The 23,468-nt window shown below is 43.1% G+C and overlaps 1 protein-coding gene across 1 annotated transcript in view; it reads left to right on the forward strand.

Annotated features, from left to right (window-relative positions):
• RRH (retinal pigment epithelium-derived rhodopsin homolog) overlaps nt 1-23,468 on the forward strand; it is a 63,111-nt gene that overhangs the window by 10,622 nt on the left and 29,021 nt on the right. The window contains exons 3-4 of the mRNA XM_044277330.1: nt 6,004-6,194; nt 14,762-14,861. Of these exons, the coding sequence (XP_044133265.1) occupies nt 6,004-6,194; nt 14,762-14,861 (291 nt within the window). The remainder of the gene's footprint in view (nt 1-6,003; nt 6,195-14,761; nt 14,862-23,468) is intronic.

Genomic DNA, 23,468 nt, shown 5'->3' on the forward strand with positions numbered 1-23,468 from the left:
TTAAATATCCGTCGTCAGGAGTCCTCTGATAAGTCACCATTTTTTGGTGCATATGGGTTTCATCCGCAGTTTGGGACTTTCTCGGGAGAGGGGTCTTCTGGTTTACCTGATGAGGACAGATTCTCCTCGTCTTTGTCATCTATTTGGCAAAAGATTCAGGATAATCTAAAGAGCATGAGTGAGAGATATAAGCGTGTGGCAGATAAGAGACGTGTGCTTGGTCTGGACCTGAATGTTGGTGATCTGGTGTGGTTGTCTACCAAGAATATCAAATTGAAGGTTCCCTCCTGGAAGTTGGGTCCTAGGTTTATTGGGCCTTACAAAATCCTGTCTGTCATCAATCCTGTTGCCTACCGTCTTGATCTTCCTCAGACTTGGAAGATCCATAATGTTTTTCATAAGTCCTTATTGAAACCTTATGTTCAACCCATTGTACCCTCGCCTTTGCCTCCTCCTCCGATTATGGTTGATGGGAATCTTGAATTTCAGGTCTCTAGGATTATGGTCCTGAGGAGAGGATGTGGGTCCCAGTGACGGACATTAAGGCCACTCGTCTCATCAGGGCTTTCCATAGGTCCCATCCTGAGAAGGTGGGGTCTGAGTGTCGTAGAGGGAGGGGTACTGTCACAACCAGACAGCTGAGAAGCTCTGACAAAAGCCTTTCAGAACCTCCTCCTTGAGTTTTCTTTGTTGTGCTGTTCAGTTCCTCATCTCGTTAGCCTCTCTCAGCTGTCATGTAGTTGGACTGATTGCTTCCCTTTAAATTCCTCCCCATAATGCATTACTGGGCGGCTTATATTTCTTCCTGGAGTGTGTGTGCATGCTGATCCCATTTCCCAGTCTGCTACTAAAGTTAAGTGCTGTACTTTCATCTGTTATTTTCTGTTTGCTGGATCCCAGGTGACCCTGACTCCCACCGTGTCTGGTGTAGGGAGCCGGTGGTCGTGTCCCCTCACTATTGTAGGGTGTTCAGGGGTTATATAGTCGAGGTACGTGGATATGCAACCATCCACCTCTGGGATCTTTGCATAGGCTGAGCAGCCAGGGAAAGTGCTAGGTCTTGTGCAGGGGTCTCCCCTTGGTTCCTTAGCTTTGGATCCAGTGAGTCATATATGCATGTTGCTTTGTCTTGTTTCCTGTACACCGTCCGTGACACACGCAGGAAAATAAGAACAACGTCCTCGTAAAGGCTGATTTTATTGTGCACCCCCCACCAAATCCCCGCACCCTTTCCTCAGATCTTATTCTGCATGCCAGGGGTTCGAGAAAGATCGCAAACAAAAGGCAGGAGAGGGGGCAACCCTGTCTCGTTCCTCGGGACAGACTAAAACAATTTGTATATGTTCCATTAATGTTTATTCATTTTTTCCATCGTGTACCATAAAAAGTCCCACTCCACCCTGTCAAGCGCCTTGGAGGCGTCCAATGACAGGATGGAGCGGTCCCCTCCTTCCCCCATGTAAATATGCATCATCACCAATCTATTAGCTAAGACTTTGGCATATATTTTATAGTCTGTGTTAAGTAATGATATAGGACAATGTGAACTGATTTCCTGCTCATCCTTGCCTTTCTTTACTATCAATGTAATATTAGCTTCGGCTAGGTAGGGAGGAAGCTTATTCTCCTCCTCCTTGGAATAAGCAAGGGAGCAGAACATCACCATATCTCCTATACAACTCAAAAGGCAATCCGTCCGAACCCGGGTAGAATTACCGCTAATCAAGCTCAAACCCTACTATAACTCATTTAGTTGTATTGGGAGGTCTAGCGCATCCCTGTCCCCTTTAGAAAGAGCTGGGAGGTTAATCCTAGAGAAAAAAGAATAAAAATCTCGTCTCGCCCTATTTCTCTCCGATCTGTATAATGAGGAGAAATGTGCCAGAAATTCCTGTTTGATATCCTCTCTATCTGAAGACAGAATGTAATTTCTCAACCTAATTGATTTGATTTGTGTAGGGGCTTTTTGGTTTTGAATGATCATGGCCAGAAGGCGATCTGGTTTACCCGCCTCACAAAATTGTTTCTGACCATGGGCTTTCTCATGGAGATACGATTTGTATTCCTTTATGGCGTTCTCAAGATCCAGCTGTACTGTAATATTTTGCTGATTAATTATCTCATTCTGCAGGATACTAACTATCTGTTCTAATTGTTTCTCCTTTTCTGCAAAGGAAGATTAGATCTTTTTAATTTGGATGGAGAGGGTACCCCGAATGAATACTTTTAAGGCATCCCAAACATAATGTATATGTGTGGAATTAAGGTTTAGGCACCAGAATTCCTTGAATTCATCACTTATTTTATCATGCTCCTTGATTAAATTAAGCCAGTGAGAGTTAATTCTATAAGTCTTTTAATGTAAGCAAAATGGGGGTGTCGTCAGAGATATTCTGGGCTTCATATTTCATACGCTCAACCTTATCTAAGAAATCAGAGCTTGCCAGAGCTAAATTAATTCTTGACATGGTAGAAAATGAGCGACTGAAACAGAAGAATACTTATTTTTCAACTCCTGGCATGCCCTATAAAGAATAGTATGACCTTTTAATCTGGTCCTTGACTCAGATGTCATTGATATTCTATCCTTCTGATTCATCACATTATTAAAGTCGCCCATAACAAATGTCGGACATTTACCCCTCTTACTTACAAACTCAGCCAAACAAGATAACATGATAACATGCAAAGAAAAGGGAGGGGGGTGTAGACAAAGGCCAAAACACAAATTACTCAATCCAGCAACAATGTAAAAATGTCCAATAGGCTCAAACTCCACACCTCTGTGTATAAACACTAAAGCCCTGGGAGAAAGACGATAGACTGAATGATACTCATATTGTATCCATCTTTTCCTCATACATTTCACCGTCTCTGCGGTTAAATGGGTTTCTATTAATCTGATTATCGCAGGAAGATGAGTATTGGCTCTATCATTTACAGTTGTTCGTTTGGTTCTATCTGCTAGGCCCCTGACATTCTATACCAGTATTCTATGTGTAATTATTACGATTCTCAATGTGCTATGCCATCATTAATGGTGTATTTCTACGAGTTGCTCCCCTCCACGGCCCCCGAGACAGCGAAAAACCTTCCCTTCCCCCTAACCCCCTTCCCACATGACTCACAGGAGAAAGTTGATCAACACTAAATACAGACAATAGCCATTTCTGAACGAAGTCTGCCATGTCGTGGCTCGCTGTTCCCTCAGGGAATGGATTGCCTGGATCTATTTTCTTACTCGGTGATGGGCAAACTGCGGCTCTCCAGCTGTTGAAAAACTACAACTCCCAGTATGCCCAGTCTGCCTACAGCTATCAGCCTACAGCGGGGCATGATTTGTAGTTTTGCAACAGCTGGAGAGCCGCAGTTTGCCGATCCCTGTTCTAACTCAAGAAGTTTTTGCCGCAGTGATTTTGTCTCTAACTCAGATACTTCCATTATTTTAGTGATAAGGGACATTTCTTTTTTGATGTCTTTTGAGATCTCCTGAAGGCCTTTAACTTTTTCATGAATTTTGTTAATATCTTCTCTTATTAATATGATATCTGATTGAACTGATGCGATCTTGGTGGATAATTCCCCTATAGATTGAGTGGAGAGTTTAACTGCCCCCAGTATGTCTTCTAGTTTCCTGTCAGTTGAGTAAATCTTCTTGTCTAATTCCTGCCTCTCCCCCTATTTCTAACATACTGTGTGTGTTTACTTCTCTTTCTGAAGTCCTGTTGTCCATGGACCCCTGTGTTTTCTGAGTTGTTATTGTTTTTATGGGGGGAGATTTAAAAAAATGTATCTATATTGCTCAGTGGGCTACTCAGTCCTTCCCCTTGGGAGAGGATTGACCGGAAGATTTCCGGTTGTATTTTTTTGTGGGCATAATGATTCCCCCCTCCCCCCTTTTTCTCTTTCTATAATAAGATCGATGATGCTTCGTAAAGACTGCTAAACTTATAAGCTTAATGGCCCTTTCCTATTTAAAAAGGAGGCTTATCACATCACTGGGTACCCCAGATTTCCAAAATCCCAGAGAACTATAGGACTTTCCATCATGAAACCCCCCAAATCAAGCCAGGTAGACACCAATAATATAGTCATAGGTGAGGGATGTTCTGGGCATCAAGAAAGGATGTATAGTCTACACTGGATATCTCCCACGATGCAGTAAAGGAATGTGATGTGGTCATATGTGGTCCACCTGTGTAATTTTAGTGTCCTCGATATAACAGGGCCACAAGAATTCCTTTTTAAATCATGAGTGGGCGTTAAGAGAAGCAATGTGCTGGAGTATGTCAACAAGCTCAAAGACACCACTATAGATTGCAACCGGCTCCCTGAGCCGATGGGCGCCGGTAGGGAAGACAATACAATGTAGCCACACAAACACAACATGTATTAACACAAGCGTGTCTCTCCTTATCTCCCCTGGAAAGAGGCAATCTGAAGTCTAAGAGGACCCCTTCTCTGCACAGCGTCTCAAAATACAATTCTCTTAGATAAGTACAGCAATTCAAACCGCCCCACCACTAGGAGCAAAGAATAATACTATACTGGGACACTATGTGTGCTTAAAAGGTGGCTCCCTGCCTCTGTACTCACGAGTCTTCAGCCCCAATAAGCCTTTAAGCAGAAAGGCAGGGGCCTCCTCTAATAGGTGCTGGTAACAACACAGGCCCTAACGGTCCAGTAGAGGCGTCCATGGGTGCTCACAAAATGCACACAAAGTGAGGGAGTGATGTGGGGACCCACAGTATTCACGGGTTTGTATACATTCCCGGAGATCACCACCTCTAGCCAGGGTCACTGCGGTTTACAAGGGGGGCCGGCAGATGCAGGACGCTGTCCACGAAGCCTCAGGAGCTGTTCGCGCCGGTTCCCAGCAATACCTCAAGCGTCCAGGCGCACTGGTTCGCAGCCATCACGAGATCTCAGACGTGAATCACAGCGATCCGAATGCCAAGCCAGAGGGCATCCAGGGAGAAACAGGAGGCAGGGCATGCATCCGATGGAGGGGAGGAAGGGCGGGAGGGAGTGCGGCACGTCAGCGCTATTGCGTCATGCCGCTACGCTGACTGCATAGCTGGACAACCCCTTTAATACATTGCACTTTACATAAAGATAGCATATCATCTTACTATGCAAAAAATGTGTTTCTCAATTCAATTAAATTTTTTCATTCATTTTTTAAACCAGCACCTGAATAGTTTTGTAATTGCATGCAAGTAAAAATTTTGTATAGCTACTGATTATTCAGTAAAATGTATCTGTATAGTGCCTACTGCTGTTTGTTCTTTTCCTTATTTCTCTGTCCACCTCACCGAGGTGGTCACATATGCTCAATTCTATCCTTCAACTGCCACCAGCTGTGATTACTGTTAGAAGCTGTGACAGTTCCAGGGAGAGAGCTGCAGCAAAAGATAGAAAGGACACACCCCTGAGCTTCCAGCTTGGAATAAATCAAGCAGAGCAATGAATGGGGAGATTTTTCAATCCATGTGAGGTACAAGGCTGGTTTTAGCTGGTTCTTGCCATGTACTATATAAAGTCTCATTTTCCTTTTTTACATTACTCATGGGATAGCCCCTTTAAGGCAGTGGCCACACGACAACAGCAATTCTCAGAAAATTCACACAACCAAAAACATTTGCGCAGCTAGTCTGTAACGTGCTGTTGTTTGAATATTTTAGAGCTGTGCTTTGCATAGCCAAATTGCAGAAAAGTCACAGTTGCACACAACTTCTACTGTGGTCTATGGTGGCAAAGTTGCATGTGATTCACATCCAGCAATCAAAAGTCTAACAACCTTGGAATTTTTTTTGCCACTGTCATGTCAGTTGTGGCATGTCATATGCGACACATAACCCCTTTGATAATCATTAGGTGTGATGTTGCGATGTGACATTGCGATCTTCATGTCCCATTTCACTTTGTAGTCCCAGTCTTCAAGTGCTCAGGAGGATATTGAGTAACTCTTCTATATTTTATTATATATCTTTTCTTTCCCAGGTACAGTGAGCATTTTAAGCAACATTGTAGTATTGGGAATCTTCGTTAAATACAAGGAGCTTCGTACAGCGACTAATGCCATCATCATCAATCTGGCATTCACAGATATAGGTGTCAGTGGAATTGGTTATCCCATGTCTGCTGCCTCTGACTTACATGGAAGTTGGAAATTTGGAAATGTAGGCTGCCAGGTACAAAAACGTTTCTACTACTACTACTGATTATAATGATATTTTCTTCCCTTTTGGGAGTGAGATGAAAAGAGGTTACATTCGATCTTCTACTCACATTAGGAGATTGATAAATCTGCTTGCTTGTTGCCTATTTATACTACGGTATTTGGCCACCTGTAGACTTATTTTTGAAATGTTCAGACTATCCCTAGTAAACCGCATACAATAAATAAGGCCCAGCATTTGTATCTATTCTATCAATAACTTTATCTCTATTTTGCCTAGCTATGACCATGGTTTGTACTCATGCAGCATACGGGTAGGCTACCCGACACTGCTAGATTTGAATGTGTATTTCCCTTTAAGCCAGTCAGGCCGGTTACCGGCAATCCTTGTCACAGCCAGCAGAGGGAGCCCCAGTTCAGTATAAATAGGCTAGGGCCTAGCTCAGGAAGGCAGAAGTTTCTAGACTCAGGGCTGAGAGGGTAGAGTAAGCCCTGTGACCGGATTCCAGATCCGAGGAGCAGGTTCCCCTCCTGAGTCCGTATTCATAGAAGCAAGAAGGGCATAGCTAAACAGCCTGAGGACACAGAATACAACAGAGGCCAATCTGATAAAGCAAGAGGTACTCAAGATAACAGAGGAGGTACTAGATAAAGACAGCTTCAAGGATACGCCAGATATAGGGCATTAGACCTTGGAGAATAAGTCACATGTTTCAGGACCAGTCAGGAATAGTGTGCAAGCCGCCTGTACTGCATCTCCTGTAATTAACACTCTGTAAAGAACATTGCTATAACCGGCCAGTCTGTAACTTCTAAGAACCAACTGTATTCAAATGCAAATCAACTGTCTTCCATGAAACTGCGCTTCCAACTGCGTCCATGTATGATTCTCACTGACATTCAGTAAAGTTCCAGTTTTGGTTGGCTATCCCGTGGCTGTTCCGTTATTCCACATTACTTTACACGGCGTGTCACCGTTTAATTGACACTGGCGTCACGAACATTAAATACCTGCCTGTTCCAGTATCTGCCCAGATTTGAAGACGACAGTGGATCCCAGGTTAGTGGGTTAATCTGCACTACAAAGCCCAGCACACACTACTGACCCCCTGGGACACTGCATCGCTCTTTTTGGCGTCACAAACAGGATACGCATATTTCTGAAGTGCAGAGAAGTGTGAACTGTGTGCTTTAACTATTCCACCACCGTATTGCGAGGACTGTACCCTTTATTTCCAAGCCGGTGGATTAAAATTGTGCCTGGGAGGAATCAGAGGCGCTGTACTGTGTTGCGCTACCCCCAGAGGGAAAATCGTATTTGTGGACTGTGATTTATTGGACTTTTCAACACCCTGCTTGCTGTCAGGGAATCGTGATCAAGATGGCCACCAGCCGCCTGGAGTAAAGTTTCCCGCGCTGCTGAGGACCTTCGTGGGCGGATCCCTTCAAGGACACCAAAAAGCCCGCCCCTCTTCATCATCGCACCGCCGCTGCCCTGTTTCCTCTACGTCACCGCGGTCGCAGGAAGTCCGGAGTCTCTCGAGATTTGGCCTGCGCACACCCGGCGAAACCGGTAAGAACTTGTATCCAGAGGGAAGGGGATTGTTCCGGCCCCTTTAGTCACCAGCGGCCACCTCGTAATAAGGTAACATGTCAGATCCGGGAGTTGCCGAGCGGCCGGACCCGGGAGAGCTCGCGGCTCCTAATCATCCTATAGCCCCCAGCATGATGCCCTTTACCATGCCTTACTATTTTGGGGCCCCATGGTTTCCCCGCTATAACGGAGAGGCCCATACCCTAAGAGACTTTAAAGAAAAGTTGCTGGCCTTATTCAAACTATACCCCATAAATGCCGATCAGCAAATGGAAATCTTGCTAGCGCAACTGGAGGGGGCTGCCCGCAGAGAGGTATTATCCTGGCCTGCTGCGGAACGGAGTACTCTAGAGCAGATATTCACCCGCCTCAGGGCCACTTTTGAAACGAGGACTGCCTCAGAGATAAAGATGCACTTCTTTGGCAAGAAACAGAAGTCCGGTGAGTCCCTCCGTGACTATGCCCTATCACTTCAGGAGGCTTTGGGGGCTGTAATTCAGATAGATCCCAAGGAAGCTGATAACCAGGATCAGACCCTGAGGGAACAATTTATTACCGGAGTGTCTAGTGAGCAAATAAGGACCCAATTAAAGATGCTGTCCGCCCAACACCCTAACAGTACCTTTCTGGACTTTAAAGAACTGGCTATAAAAATTCTGGGGTCAGCAGTATCTACAGAGTTGAGCACCCCACCTGAGTTATCAGCCTGCAGGTCAAAACCGTTTATCATTAACCGAGCTGAGGCCGGTCAAGCTGTTCAAGCTACAGCTACCGATACTATTGCCATGCTGACAGAGCAAGTAAATCACCTCACTAAAAGCCTAGAGAGAGTGTGCAGAAAAATGGAGGAATGGGAAAAACCTATGATGTCAGAAGAGGAGTTCCTGTCACCCTCTAAGCCGTTCCCACCTCCATACCAAGAGACTCACCCCAGGGATCCTGGGAGGCGCAATAGGGTTCGCAAGCGGCCCGTGTGTACATACTGCAAAAAGGTGGGACACACAGAATCCACTTGCTCGGGAGGTAGAACACTAGGTCCAAAAGATCCAAATTGGATGCCACGGTATGTAGGATCCCATCCTAAAATCAATGTGGAGATTAACGGGGTCCCCTTTGAAGCCCTATTAGATACTGGGTCTCAGGTCACTACTATTCAGCTGCCCGCCTTTGAAAGATTCTGGGACACCAACCAATTGACCCAGCCGCCTGAATCCTGGGTAGAGATTATCGCCAGCAATGGCAAACCGGTAAAGATCCATGGATACTGGGAACCCACCCTGCAGGTGGGAGAAGTAACCTTGCCTCAACAGGGGGTGATAGTAGTACAGGCCGGCGACAGAGGAGGACATCCTGTCATTCTAGGCACCAATGTCTTCAAAAACTGTTATGCAGAAATACTTGCCGTATTACACCAGACTCTGCCCACCGCTTCCTCTGCATCCAAGAGGGTGATTCAAAAGACTATCACTGTGTTAAGTGCCCAGCAGAGGTTTGCTAACGGGAAAGGAGAAATTTGTACTGCCAGGATTCGTGATAATAAGCCTGTGACTTTGCCTCCTAATTCCCAAACTCTCTTATGGTGTCGTGCTGTCCTGGGAGTCCAAGGCCAAGATTATCCAGCCCTGGTGGAACCAATCCAGATGGAGAACTACCCTTATGTGAGAGCTGCCAAGTGCCTGGTGAACGTCTCCCAAGGTAAAGTACCTGTCCGTCTGATTAACCTGAGTGATCATCCTGTTGCGCTTACTAAGCATTACCCTGTTGCCCAGCTTTCTCAGGTGTTCTTCCAAGACATCATCCGTCTTCCAGTGACAGAAAAGCCGCCAGCTGCAGTCAGCGGATGTCCGCCGGTGCCCCAGTCACAAGTACCCTGGTGGGAAGAGCTACATGTCGGGGACGAGACTACCCCCCAACATCAACAAGAAGGGATACTGCAGCTTGTCAAAGAGCACCACCAGGCCTTCAGTAAACATGCTGCTGATTATGGAGAGGTTAGTGCCATACAACACACCATACCTACTGGCTCTCATCCTCCTATCAAGGAGAGATACCGACCCTTACCGCCTACTTCATATCAGACTGTAAAAGAAATGATCCAAGAAATGAAAGACTCTAATGTAATCCGGGACAGTCGTAGCCCGTGGGCGGCACCCCTGGTCCTTGTAAAGAAGAAGGATGGTGGTATCCGTTTCTGCGTGGACTATAGAAAAATTAATCAAATAACCCACAAAGACGCGTACCCACTGCCCCGCATTGAAGAGTCACTAACTGCTCTGGGCTCCGCTGCCTATTTCTCCACATTGGACTTGACCAGTGGCTACTGGCAAGTACCCATGGCCCCGGCAGATAGGGAAAAGACTGCTTTCACCACTCCCATGGGCCTGTTCGAATTCAATTGTATGCCGTTCGGGTTATGTAATGCCCCAGGAACTTTCCAGAGACTAATGGAGCGGTGTTTGGGTCACAAAAACTTCGAAACAGTGCTGCTGTATCTAGATGACGTCATTGTGTACTCAAAAACATATGAAGACCATCTGAAACACTTAGCAGAGGTCTTTGAAATCCTTATCAAATATGGCCTGAAGGTAAAGCCATCCAAGTGCCACTTGCTCAAACCTGCGGTAAAATACCTGGGGCATGTGGTAAGTGGAGAGGGCGTACAACCTGACCCGGATAAGTTAGCGGCTGTCCGTAACTGGCCGGTCCCCACTACCGTCAAAGAGGTGAGGGGTTTCCTTGGTTTTGCCGGCTACTATAGACGTTTCATCCCCCATTTTGCTCAAATAGCCGATCCTATCCAGGAACTCTTGAGGGGGCAGCCCAAGAAAAGTCCTAGAACTCCAGTGCTCATTGAGTGGAATGAAGAAAGAGAGATAGCGTTCCAGTTGTTAAAAAAAAAACTGACCGAGCCTCCCGTGTTAGGTTATCCAGACTACAGCAAGCCCTTCCATCTGTATACTGATGCTAGCAAGCGAGGCCTGGGGGCTGTGTTAGCCCAGATTCAAGAGGGAAAAGAAAGAGTGATAGCTTATGCAAGCCGCTCCCTGAAAGGAGCTGAGAAAAATGACCAGAATTATAGTTCCTTCAAACTAGAGTTCCTGGCATTAGTGTGGGCAGTGACGGAAAAATTCAAAGATTATCTAGCCGCTACCCCATTCATTGCATTCACTGATAATAACCCTCTGGCACATCTAAATACAGCTAAATTGGGGGCTTTGGAGCAAAGATGGGCCTCTCGCCTCGCCAACTATGATTTCTCTGTAAAATATCGGGCTGGATGTACTAATGACAATGCTGATGCTTTATCCAGGCTTCCCACAGAGACAGCTCCTGATGATGTGCGAGATGCTTGGGAAGATGTAGAAATGCCGGCCTTCTACCATAAATTTGCTCAACAGGATCAGGCTCGGGCTACCAGTGACAGAGCTGCAGTTCCTTCACCCTCCAGTAGGCCTGAACTCAAAGAAGAAAGGTGGGTGAAACTACAGTCTGAAAGTAGAGTGCTGGGTGAATTGTTGGACTTCATTACCAGTGGCAGAGCCCCTGAGAGCATTCGGCGTAAGAGTACAGATCCTGAGCTCATCAAACTGTGGAGACAGCGCCATCAACTCTTCATACAAAAGGGCCTGTTGCTACGGAGAAGCCTAGACCCAGTGTCCAACGAAAGAGTGCATCAAATTCTCATACCCCGACGAGATGCAGGTATGGTGTTGGAGATGTACCACAATCAATCCGGTCACTTTGGGGTCCAAAAGACTGAGGCAAATATCCGCCAGCGGTTTTACTGGGTGGGCATGAGAGAAGACATGGAGAAGTGGTGTCGGGAGTGTGTAGCCTGTGCCTTGAAACGAGGTGAACACCATGATCAGAGGGCACCACTGAGACCCATTGTAAGTACTCGTCCTCTTGAACTTGTCGCCATCGACCATGTGAAACTGGAGCCTAGTCGCTCAGGGTATGTGTACGCTATGACTATTATTGACCATTTCACTAAGTTTGTTGTAGCGGTGCCTGTGAGAGACCAGACGGCCAAGACTACAGCTGAACTGTTCTGGAAACACTTCCTCCTGCCCTACGGTTGTCCAGAAAAGATCCTCACCGATCAAGGTCCTGCTTTTGAGTCCCATCTGTTCCATGAACTGTGCCGCCTGCACAACTGTAAGAAGATCCGGACGACGGCCTACCATCCGCAAGGTAATGGATTATGTGAAAAAATGAATCAGACCTTGATAGAGATGCTGAGGACCGTGCCTCCTGAAACCAGGGGAGATTGGCCTAATCTGTTGCCACAGCTCATGTTCACGTACAATCATACCATACACTGTTCCACCGGGTATACCCCCTTTTATTTGATGTTTGGGCGCCAAGGGTTATTGCCTGCTGACCACTCCTTGGACGTACTCGTACCTGATTGCATCAACCCATTACCTAATACCGACTGGGTTGCTGAACACCAAAGGCGATTGAATACGGCCCAAGCTATTGTTCAGGAACGTATGGACTATGCTAGAGACCGGCAGCAGAGAGACTATGACCAAGCAGCCCATGCAGAACCCCTGACGATAGGGGCTGTGGTATGGTTAAAAAATAACCGCCGTACCAGTAAACTGGACAGTAAATGGGAGCAAAGTCCTTATGTTGTCACTGCAATCCCAAATGTTGGAACTCACACTTATGAGATCACCCGGGAGGGCAGGGGATCCCAAATTGTACACCGAAACCGGTTAAAGCTCTGCCTGACACCAGGACCCAGTGCCGAGAGTTCTATATCTGAACCCCCTGTGTCAGAGTCATCGATACAGCCCGAGGATCCTATGCAGGCTGTCCGTAATCTAAGGTATGACGCTGATCCCATGCATTGGCTTCTGACACCATGGTTGAACTTGTTGGTGCCCGCTCCGGCACCTACTGTACCTTTACTTCCAGAAGAGCCGGTTCAAGATGCCCCGGATCTAGTTCCCCTCTAGTGGATCCTGTTGTTCCTGTTGTTCCTGACCAAGGTCTCACGGATGGAGATCCTCCTGTTGCTCCTCTCTCTTCTACCTCGGTGCTAAGGGAAGAGGAAACCCCTGTGTTGAGAAGGTCCACCCGGATGACCAGGGGACATCCGCCAGTCCATTTAGGAGACTTTGACTATGCTGGTGGTGTCTCCTCCCGAACAGTTGTTACTAGAAATAGCCTGCTTGACGTGTGCGCGCAAGAATGGACTCCTCCACGTGAGCCCTTGCCTGTTCTACACCCACGGGGAAACCCTGTGTAGTTCCTTATTATACTTCAGTCAAGAAAAATAGACTAACCTGGTTCACCTTAAGTCCGCTGTGCCAGGTCAGCGGCCGTGCCTAAGAAGAAAGAAGACGCCCCTTTTTCTTGCGTCATTTATTGCAAATGTTATATTTTTGTGTGAAATAGTTGTTTATTATATTTCTAATGCAATGTTTAAATTATGCATCAGCTTATGTTGGTTCAGGCATGTGTGTGAGTACGAGGCCTTACTCACGTTAAAGTCTGGGGGTGTGCAGCATACGGGTAGGCTACCCGACACTGCTAGATTTGAATGTGTATTTCCCTTTAAGCCAGTCAGGCCGGTTACCGGCAATCCTTGTCACAGCCAGCAGAGGGAGCCCCAGTTCAGTATAAATAGGCTAGGGCCTAGCTCAGGAAGGCAGAAGTTTCTAGACTCAGGGCTGAGAGGATAGCGTAAGCCCTGTGACCGGATTCCAGATCCGAGGAGCAGGTTCCCCTCCTGAGTCCGTATTCATAGAAGCAAGAAGGGCATAGCTAAACAGCCTGAGGACACAGAATACAACAGAGGCCAATCTGATAAAGCAAGAGGTACTCAAGATAACAGAGGAGGTACTAGATAAAGACAGCTTCAAGGATACGCCAGATATAGGGCATTAGACCTTGGAGAATAAGTCACATGTTTCAGGACCAGTCAGGAATAGAGTGCAAGCCGCCTGTACTGCATCTCCTGTAATTAACACTCTGTAAAGAACATTGCTATAACCGGCCAGTCTGTAACTTCTAAGAACCAACTGTATTCAAATGCAAATCAACTGTCTTCCATGAAACTGCGCTTCCAACTGCGTCCATGTATGATTCTCACTGACATTCAGTAAAGTTCCAGTTTTGGTTGGCTATCCCGTGGCTGTTCCGTTATTCCACATTACTTTACACGGCGTGTCACCGTTTAATTGACACTGGCGTCACGAACATTAAATACCTGCCTGTTCCAGTATCTGCCCAGATTTGAAGACGACAGTGGATCCCAGGTTAGTGGGTTAATCTGCACTACAAAGCCCAGCATACACTACTGACCCCCTGGGACACTGCACTCATACCGTAGTACCAGTTTAGTAATGTACGGTAAATCTGTACTCACCTAGTACAATTCTACAACTGTCCAGCAGAGGCCACTGCTGTACATGCAATTTTGAACACTATAATTTGGTCCTTATACTATGCTATAATTTGGGGAGGGGGAGAAAATCCCTTTGTCTATGTATCGGACTGTATATCCCATATACTTATGAGAATCTGAACTAAGGATTCTAGCTCATTCATTTCATATTTATTTAGGATAAACTCATTAAAGGGTGTCCAAGAAGAAAAATATATATATTTTGGATGGCCATGAAATGGTTAAAAAAGTAAAAATGCTTATATTCACGTCGCTAATCCCCCATTGCTGATGTTCTAAGAGTGCCCCGCGGTCCCTGCTGCGCTCCACCTGCTTTGTTACTTCCTGCTGTATTGAGACAAGTGTAGTGCAGCAGTATTGGTGTATGATTGGCGAGGAGAGTATAAGATAGTGTATTTAAAAAAAAAACAAACATTTTATGGCCATCCAAGATATATTTATTCTACTTTAACACTACCTAACCCTAAAATGATCACATCTGTATTCTGATCTTCTGCAAACCCAACAACTTACATTGTAAGTATATTAGTGTAAATGATAATTCCCTGTCAATGTCTTCTATTAGATCTATGCTGGCCTCAACATTTTCTTTGGCATGGCAAGTATTGGCCTTCTGACTGTGGTTGCCATCGATCGCTACCTGACAATCTGCCGCCCTAACATAGGTAATTTATAGATTTTGTTTTGTTTCAAACTTTCTACGTTCAACCCTTCCACCATTGTGCTGTGCCTATATGTGTGTCAGATGGGGAACTAAATTATAAATTGTGTATTTATGACCCCAAATCAGCTGTTAGGCTAAGTTAACAATGTGTTCCAATGTGTAACCATTTGAAAAGCTGACTGTATGCAATTTGACCATTAAATTCTGTGGGCACATTGGCCTACACAATGGAAGATTTCCTGTCATTTTTGCCAGCAGTAAACCATAAACTTGGTAGGAAATGAGGGTTGGCGTTTCAGATTATATATTCCTCAAAACTTCCTAGCATGCCTTGTCTGCTCAACATCCTGATAGAGAAAAGCAAAACGTGAGGGTAGATTTATCAAAACTAGTGCAAAGTAAAAGTGGAGTTCTTGCCCATGACAACCAATTGGCTAGCTGCTCTGATTGGATGCCAACTACTTTATTTTTGCCTAGCACAAACTCTTCCCCTTTGGGGTCACTGAGTTTTCAGAAAATTTTTGATATGAGACATATCAAAAAGTTTTCTTTGGGGGGAGGGGGAACCCAACGGTCGCAAAGTGTAAGATAAAAATGTTTAATATACTCACAAAAGTACAATTATAGGAGCGTGTTAAAAACACGTCAGACTGTTTTTAACACGCTCCTATAATTGTACTTTTGTGAGTATATTAAAAAAATTTATCTTACACTTTGGTATGTACTTCACTATTGTTGTGACCTCCTTTCTTTGAGACATTGGAAAGTGGGGAGTCTGGTGCTATCCTTTGACAAGCGGTATTCCATCCTTTGGATTGCGGTAATCCACCCATTGAACTTCTGTTGAATTGATGACTCCAGGCTTGCGTCTACGATATACACAGAGTTCCTTCACACAGGACATCTTCAGGACTTCTGTCCGTGCGATCATCCGCTTAACCGACCGCTCCAGACCTACGTTCACCGCAACTTGTGAAGTTCTCTGGTTGAAGACACCGATGAGATCTTTATCCACGCATGATATCAGTGGAGTCTTGTGAGTACAATCTGTTCACAAGGTGATATCACCATTTGAGAATTTACTACACCATAGTGCGGTTTTTATTCCATTTCAGGTTTCCATACCGCAGCTGAGATTGATGTGTACATGTGGTCCTATTGACTGAAGATTTTCGCATATAAACGAATAGGATTTGACCTTAATAGAAAAATAACTCTCTCCTGCAGCGCAATCCTCTTCACTTCTTTCTCCATTTATAGACAATTTGTCTTACCGTGGACTGATGAACAGCAAGGCTTTTGGAGATACTTTTATAACCCTTTCCAGCTTTATGCAAGTCAACAATTCTTAATCGTAGGTCTTCTGAGAGCTCTTTTTCGTGTGAGGCATCATTCACATCAGGCAATGCTATCTGTGACAAGCAAACCCAGAACTGGTGTGTGTTTTTTGAAGGGCAGGGCAGCGTAACCAACACCTACAATCTCATCTCATTGATTGGACTCCAGTTGGCTGACACCTTACTCCAATTAGCTCTTGGAGATGTCATTAGTCTAGGGGTTCACTTACTTTTTCCACCTGCACTGTGAATGTTTACATGGTGCGTTCAATAAAAACATGGTAACATTTAATTCTTTGTGTGTTATTAGTTTAAGCATACTGTGATTGTCTATTGTTAATAGAAAAATAGGTTGGACTGGCACTCATATAGGGAATATAAACATGGTTTATTGAGTATAATTAAATATAAATGTGAAATATAATTTTTCACCTGTCACAAATAAATTTTCAATAAAATGCAATGAATACCCTATTCAAATCTAAAATCTTATTAAATCACAAGAAAATAAAATAATATATATGTAGTGCAGGAACCGCAGGCACCAGCCGTTCTCTGGACCCAATGGTTCTAGTTGTTAAATCCGATAAACAATGGTGCCACCGGTTACTGCAAACCCATATGGTATTCTCTAAAACAACAGTTTAATTTCCATGTATTATTCCAACTTTCCCTAATCAAAGTCCCAGATATTAAGAAAATCCCAGATGCGCAAAGTTCAAGGCTTTCAATATATTGGTACTTGAAAGGTATAGCAACTTTTCAATAAGATAGTGTGTCTTTATCCTTGATGTTACAGAACGTCGTTTGATAGTTAGTGCTTGAGATAAATCAATAGTTCCTGCACAGCAACTTTTCTAGGAAAACAGTGTAGCAATTTCCATAGCTGACACTGTTACAATCAAATTGTCCGCTGTTTATGGTTACCAGCAGAATATTTTCTTTACATGGAAGGCTATTGATTAATCCACTATATAGTGTGGCTCTGTTCTTTTCCTTATATAGTAACGGCGGTGATCACCGTGCTAAGTGTCACTTAAGTTAGAGGGTTATGAATTCCCCCACAGGTGTGGGCTTACCTCCGCCTGCGCTCTGCTCCGTGGGACTAGTAGGTGGTCTTTTTATGCCGCTCGATATGCCAGCGCCCCGGCTGCGTTATTCGCGTCCCTCGTGTCTCTTCCCTGCTGCTTCTCACGTGATGTTCCTACGTGAGGTAAGCAGTCGCTTGTTTCTGAGCGCTAGCGGGATGACGTATCCACTCTTTTCCAGTGCATATCCAGGAAGTCTTTCTCTTTGTAAAAGTGCACTTTTTCTCCAAAATAGGATTCGGGGTCTTTAGTCTAGGGTATTACCCAGATGCTCACCAAACGCGTTTCGGGGAGACGCTGTCCCCTTCCTCAGTGGTATCGCCCCGATTCTATTGTCCCTGCATTTTATAGTTGCTATTGGTATTTTTGAAAGTCCGTCCTGGATCCCAATTCTAACCAAAATCTGGTCTGGATCTCCAAGATTGCATATTAATCGCCTTTATTGGGATAATTGTGGTGCGTTTTTTTTGCACTGCATTTTTTCTATATATATGGAGCGGACAACACATTATAATACATTATTACTATCTATATAATCCTGTGTTTTCATACTATTACACTCCTAAAATTCATGCTCTTCACATGGACAGAAGTTACTAACCATGTGAAATCACACGTATATGTTATTAAAAATCACTATAAAAATATAAATATTGTGCAGGTCAGAAATTTCCACGGATCCTTCATATTGATATGACTACATTTTTTGTCACATCATTTACATAAAAAACTGAATGAACTTTATTCGGATACCTCCGGAAATATCAATTTTGGATCCAATTCCTTTTTCTCATACTGTAAATTTTTTTATTTATTTTTCTTTTATTTTCCTTTTATCATTGTTGGGCCTCTAGCTTGAATATTTTGATCCATCCTTTTTGCGAATAATTGTAGAGCACCTGCCCTGAGGGGACAGAGGTGAGCGGGCCCTATTTTTGATTTATTTCTGGGCTTTATCATTCACCCGATCCAGGGTCCGGCTCCCTTTGCCCCCATCATGGATATATGGAATTACATGGAAACTAAACAACTTAAGGCTGAAACTTACAATTTTGAGTATATAGAAGGAGGAAATGAGATTAGAATAGAAGAAAAATCTCTGGCGGAAACCTTCAGAAATCTGGAAGATTTATTACATAAAAAACTTAGGCAGATTTGGGAAATACGCTCACTTCAGCTTTATTTAAATCACAGTAAAATCCCAAAAGGCCTACAAATATTTAAGATTCCCGCCCAAGATTTAATGGGAGATGATTTCAATAAAGAGTGGGAGGAATTATTATGCACACAATCGAGAGCCCTTATTGAACTCATCATTAAAAGGAGAATTATTATCCTGGATAAATTATCCGAAAAAATAACGAAATTAAAAACAATACTAGATAAATTCCCGAAAGATCAAATGTGGCAAGAGAGAATACAAAAGAGTTTAGACAAAACAGAACAAGAAATAATAGCCAAAAAAACAAAAAAAACATAGGAATATAAATAGAAGAGAAGATAAAAAAGAAAAAGAAAACGGAGAAGAACAATAACCGCAAAAAAATGATAATTCCTATTCCAAACAGGAACAAAGAGAAACAAAAAGATATAACATACCAACCCAAAATAGGTATGAAACTTTGGCTAATCACTCTTTTTTAGACCAAACTCCTCCTCACCATTCCCCACGATTGAAACAAAGACAACCAAAATCACCAGAACACAGAAGGACAACACCAGATCACAGAAGGACAATAGCTCACATACACAGGGTACCACAAGTAGAAAGGAATCAGACATATCCAAGATTGGATTAGGACAGATAGAAAACCTGGACATCAGAGATACAGACCAATCAACATATAAAGGATTTACGGGAGACACATTACAGGGAAAATCCTCAAAAAAGAGGAAGACACGGAGATCCCAAAGAAAGAGGGGAATACAGAAAACACCATCAGTAACTACAGATAATATTATTAATTTGAGCAAAATAAAACTAACTAATACACAGATCACACTATTGAATAAGGGTTTGAAGTTTGCACCCTCATCTTCACTGAACAAATTTGACACATATATAGGCATTCAGAAGTTCATTCGTAAAATTTGCCTAAAAAAGCATTTTATTAAAAACCCACCGGTTATGGAACAACCGAAAAAAGATGTATTCATTCACACACAATTAAAAAGTAAATCAAAAAAATTCCCCAGAGTGGAGATTGGCCCTGAAATGGCCACATTCCAAAAAAATTTGGAAACAGATCTAGAAAAATTAAGAATAAAAAAAGGATATAGAAATAATTTATCCAATGGGGAAATAAAAGCTATAAAACAATTACAGAAGAACCACCAAGTAGTTATCCGCCCTGCAGATAAAGGGGGGGCAATAGTTATCTGGGGAGAAGATCAGTATAATAAAGAATGCCTCAGACAGCTATCAGATTTATCTACATATATTCCATTAAAAAAGGACCCCATGGAAGATTTCAAAGGTGCTCTCTCCCACTATTGTGAAAAAGGTCTCAAGGAAGGAATCTTAACAAAGCAAGAATATAATTTTATCGTTAACACACCGGGTAGAAGGCCTGTTTTCTACTGTCTACCTAAGGTCCACAAAAATAACGTGGACCCACCAGGCCGGCCCATTATTTCGGGCATTGGATCGTTAATAGTAAATTTGTCACAATATATTGACACACTGTTACAGCCACAAGTGAAGAAAATAAGATCATACACCACTGATATTGTGGGAACATTGGAGGACCTGGACGTCCAGGGCCATTGGATTATGGGTACCCTGGACGTCCAGTCCCTCTATACTATTATAGATCATGATCAGGGTGTCTTGGCCTTGAAGGAACAACTAATGAAGGATATAACCTGGAATATGGACCAAATTGACTATCTATTGGAGGGAGTTACACACATCTTACATCATAATTATTTTTCCTTTTCTGATCAATTTTATTTACAGAGAAGGGGAACTGCCATGGGTACCAGGTTCTCCCCCAGTTACGCCAATTTATTTTTGGCGCAATGGGAAATTAACAACATAGACCCGGAACTGGGGGGGAACTTGGTCCTATGGCGGCGTTATATTGATGATATTATTTTTATTTGGAATGGATCACAAGAAAATTTGGACAAATTCATTGTCAAAATTAATGACAATACTAATAATCTAAAGTTTACCTCCAGTATTGGAGAGGAAAAGGTGGAATTTTTGGATATCCAGATTGTACGAAAAAACAACAGATATACTTGTAATACATTCCAAAAGCCCACGGCTAGAAACGGATATATTCCATTCTCAAGCAGATTGAAGCGAAACTGTACCGAAGACAATAAATTTGAGGAGGAGGCCAGTTTAATGATTAATCAATTTAGAGAAAAAAACTATCCTGAATCGATAGTCAATGAGGCCCTAATTAAAGTAAGAAATTTGGACAGGAAGGAATTTTTTGAACAGACACCGAAACCTAAGCAAGGAGATAATCCAGAATTTAGAATTATTCTCCCATATAACACCCAGACAAAGCAGGTAGAATCTATAATTAAAGCACATTGGCATCACCTACATAATGATAAGATAATAGGGATGCTCCTGCCCCCAACTCCCAGAATTATTTATTCGAGGGCTCCAAATCTGGGGATTCAAATAGCCCCATCAGTAAAAAAACAACACAGGGGAGGCCAGACACAAAATTGGCTTCAATTAAAAGGCTTTTTTAGATGTGGCAAATGTCTGGGCTGTAGAAAAACCAAATTTCCTAGGAAAACAACAACGGCTATATCAACGCAAAACTCTCACTCTATGACCATCAAAAATTTTCTCACTTGCGATTCCACCGATGTTATCTACCTAATCCAGTGTCCATGTTCGAAGCAGTATATAGGAAGAACTAAACGTACCTTGAAGGTCAGGATAGTAGAACATCTGAATAACATAGCCAAGGGCTATGATAAACATTCGCTATCCAGACATTTCAAGGAGGTACATAACCAAGACCCTAAGGGTCTTTCGTTCATGGCACTGGAGAGGGTAGAGAAACATTGGCGAGGAGGGAATCAGATTGAGAGATTATCAAGAGCCGAATCTAGGAAAATATACGAATTTGGGAGTCTCCTACCAAGAGGCTTAAATGCCGAGTTAGAAATATTCGGGTTCATATAGGGTGGTACGTTTGGGTGTCGACGCAGAGTTGCATGTCAGGCTGTTTGTCAGCACTGCAACTCTGCCTCTACCCCACACGTGCCCCCCTCTTTACTTCATTTTCTACAATTATTTGCAAAAAGGATTGATAAAAATATTCAAGCATGAGGCCCAACAATGATAAAAGAAAAATAAAATAAAAATAAATAAAAAAATTTACAGTATGAGAAAAAGGAATTGGATCCAAAATTGATATTTCCGGAGGTATCCGAATAAAGTTCATTCAGTTTTTTATGTAAATGATGTGACAAAAAATGTAGTCATATCAATATGAAGGATCCGTGGAAATTTCTGACCTGCACAATATTTATATTTTTATAGTGATTTTTAATAACATATACGTGTGATTTCACATGGTTAGTAACTTCTGTCCATGTGAAGAGCATGAATTTTAGCCTTTTTAGGAGTGTAATAGTATGAAAACACAGGATTATATAGATAGTAATAATGTATTATAATGTGTTGTCCGCTCCATATATATAGAAAAAATGCAGTGCAAAAAAAACGCACCACAATTATCCCAATAAAGGCGATTAATATGCAATCTTGGAGATCCAGACCAGATTTTGGTTAGAATTGGGATCCAGGACGGACTTTCAAAAATACCAATAGCAACTATAAAATGCAGGGACAATAGAATCGGGGCGATACCACTGAGGAAGGGGACAGCGTCTCCCCGAAACGCGTTTGGTGAGCATCTGGGTAATACCCTAGACTAAAGACCCCGAATCCTATTTTGGAGAAAAAGTGTACTTTTACAAAGAGAAAGACTTCCTGGATACGCACTGGAAAAGAGTGGATACGTCATCCCGCTAGCGCTCAGAAACAAGCGACTGCTTACCTCACGTAGGAACATCATGTGAGAAGCAGCAGGGAAGAGACACGAGGGACGCGAATACCGCAGCCGGGACGCCGGCATATCGAGTGGCATAAAAAGACCACCTACTAGTCCCACGGAGCAGAGCACAGGCGGAGGTAAGCCCACACCTGTGGGGGAATTCATAACCCTCTAACTGAAGTGACACTTACCACGGTGATCACCGCCGTTACTATATAAGGAAAAGAACAGAGCCGCACTATATAGTGGATTAATCAATAGCCTTCCATGTAAAGAAAATATTCTGCCGGTAACCAAAAACAGCGGACAATTTGATTGTAACAGTGTCAGCTATGGAAATTGCTACACTGTTTTCCTAGAAAAGTTGCTGTGCAGGAACTATTGATTTATCTCAAGCACTAACTATCAAACGACGTTCTGTAACATCAAGGATAAAGACACACTATCTTATTGAAAAGTTGCTATACCTTTCAAGTACCAATATATTGAAAGCCTTGAACTTTGCGCATCTGGGATTTTCTTAATATGTGGGACTTTGATTAGGGAAAGTTGGAATAATACATGGAAATTAAACTGTTGTTTTAGAGAATACCATATGGGTTTGCAGTAACCGGTGGCACCATTGTTTATCGGATTTAACAACTAGAACCATTGGGTCCAGAGAACGGCTGGTGCCTGCGGTTCCTGCACTACATATATATTATTTTATTTTCTTGTGATTTAATAAGATTTTAGATTTGAATAGTGTATTCATTGCATTTTATTGAAAATTTATTTGTGACAGGTGAAAAATTATATTTCACATTTTTATTTAATTATACTCAATAAACCATGTTTATATTCTCTATATGAGTGCCAGTCCAACCTATTTTTCTATTCACAATTTGCTTTGAGGGGTGTCTCAATTTTTGGACTAGAGCACCTGCCCTGAGGGGACAGAGGTGAGCGGGCCCTATTTTTGATTTATTTCTGTGATTGTCTATTGTTGTGACTTAGATGAAGTTCAGATCACATTTTATGACCAATTTGTGCAGAAATCCATATCATTCCAAAGGGTTCACTTACTTTTTCTTGCAACTGTATATAATGGACAAAAAAAATCACAGAAAAAACTAAGATAAAAACATCCTGCACGGTATGATAAATA

Source organism: Bufo gargarizans, chromosome 1 (genome assembly GCF_014858855.1).
Source record: "Bufo gargarizans isolate SCDJY-AF-19 chromosome 1, ASM1485885v1, whole genome shotgun sequence".
NCBI classification, from domain to species: Eukaryota; Metazoa; Chordata; class Amphibia; order Anura; family Bufonidae; genus Bufo; species Bufo gargarizans.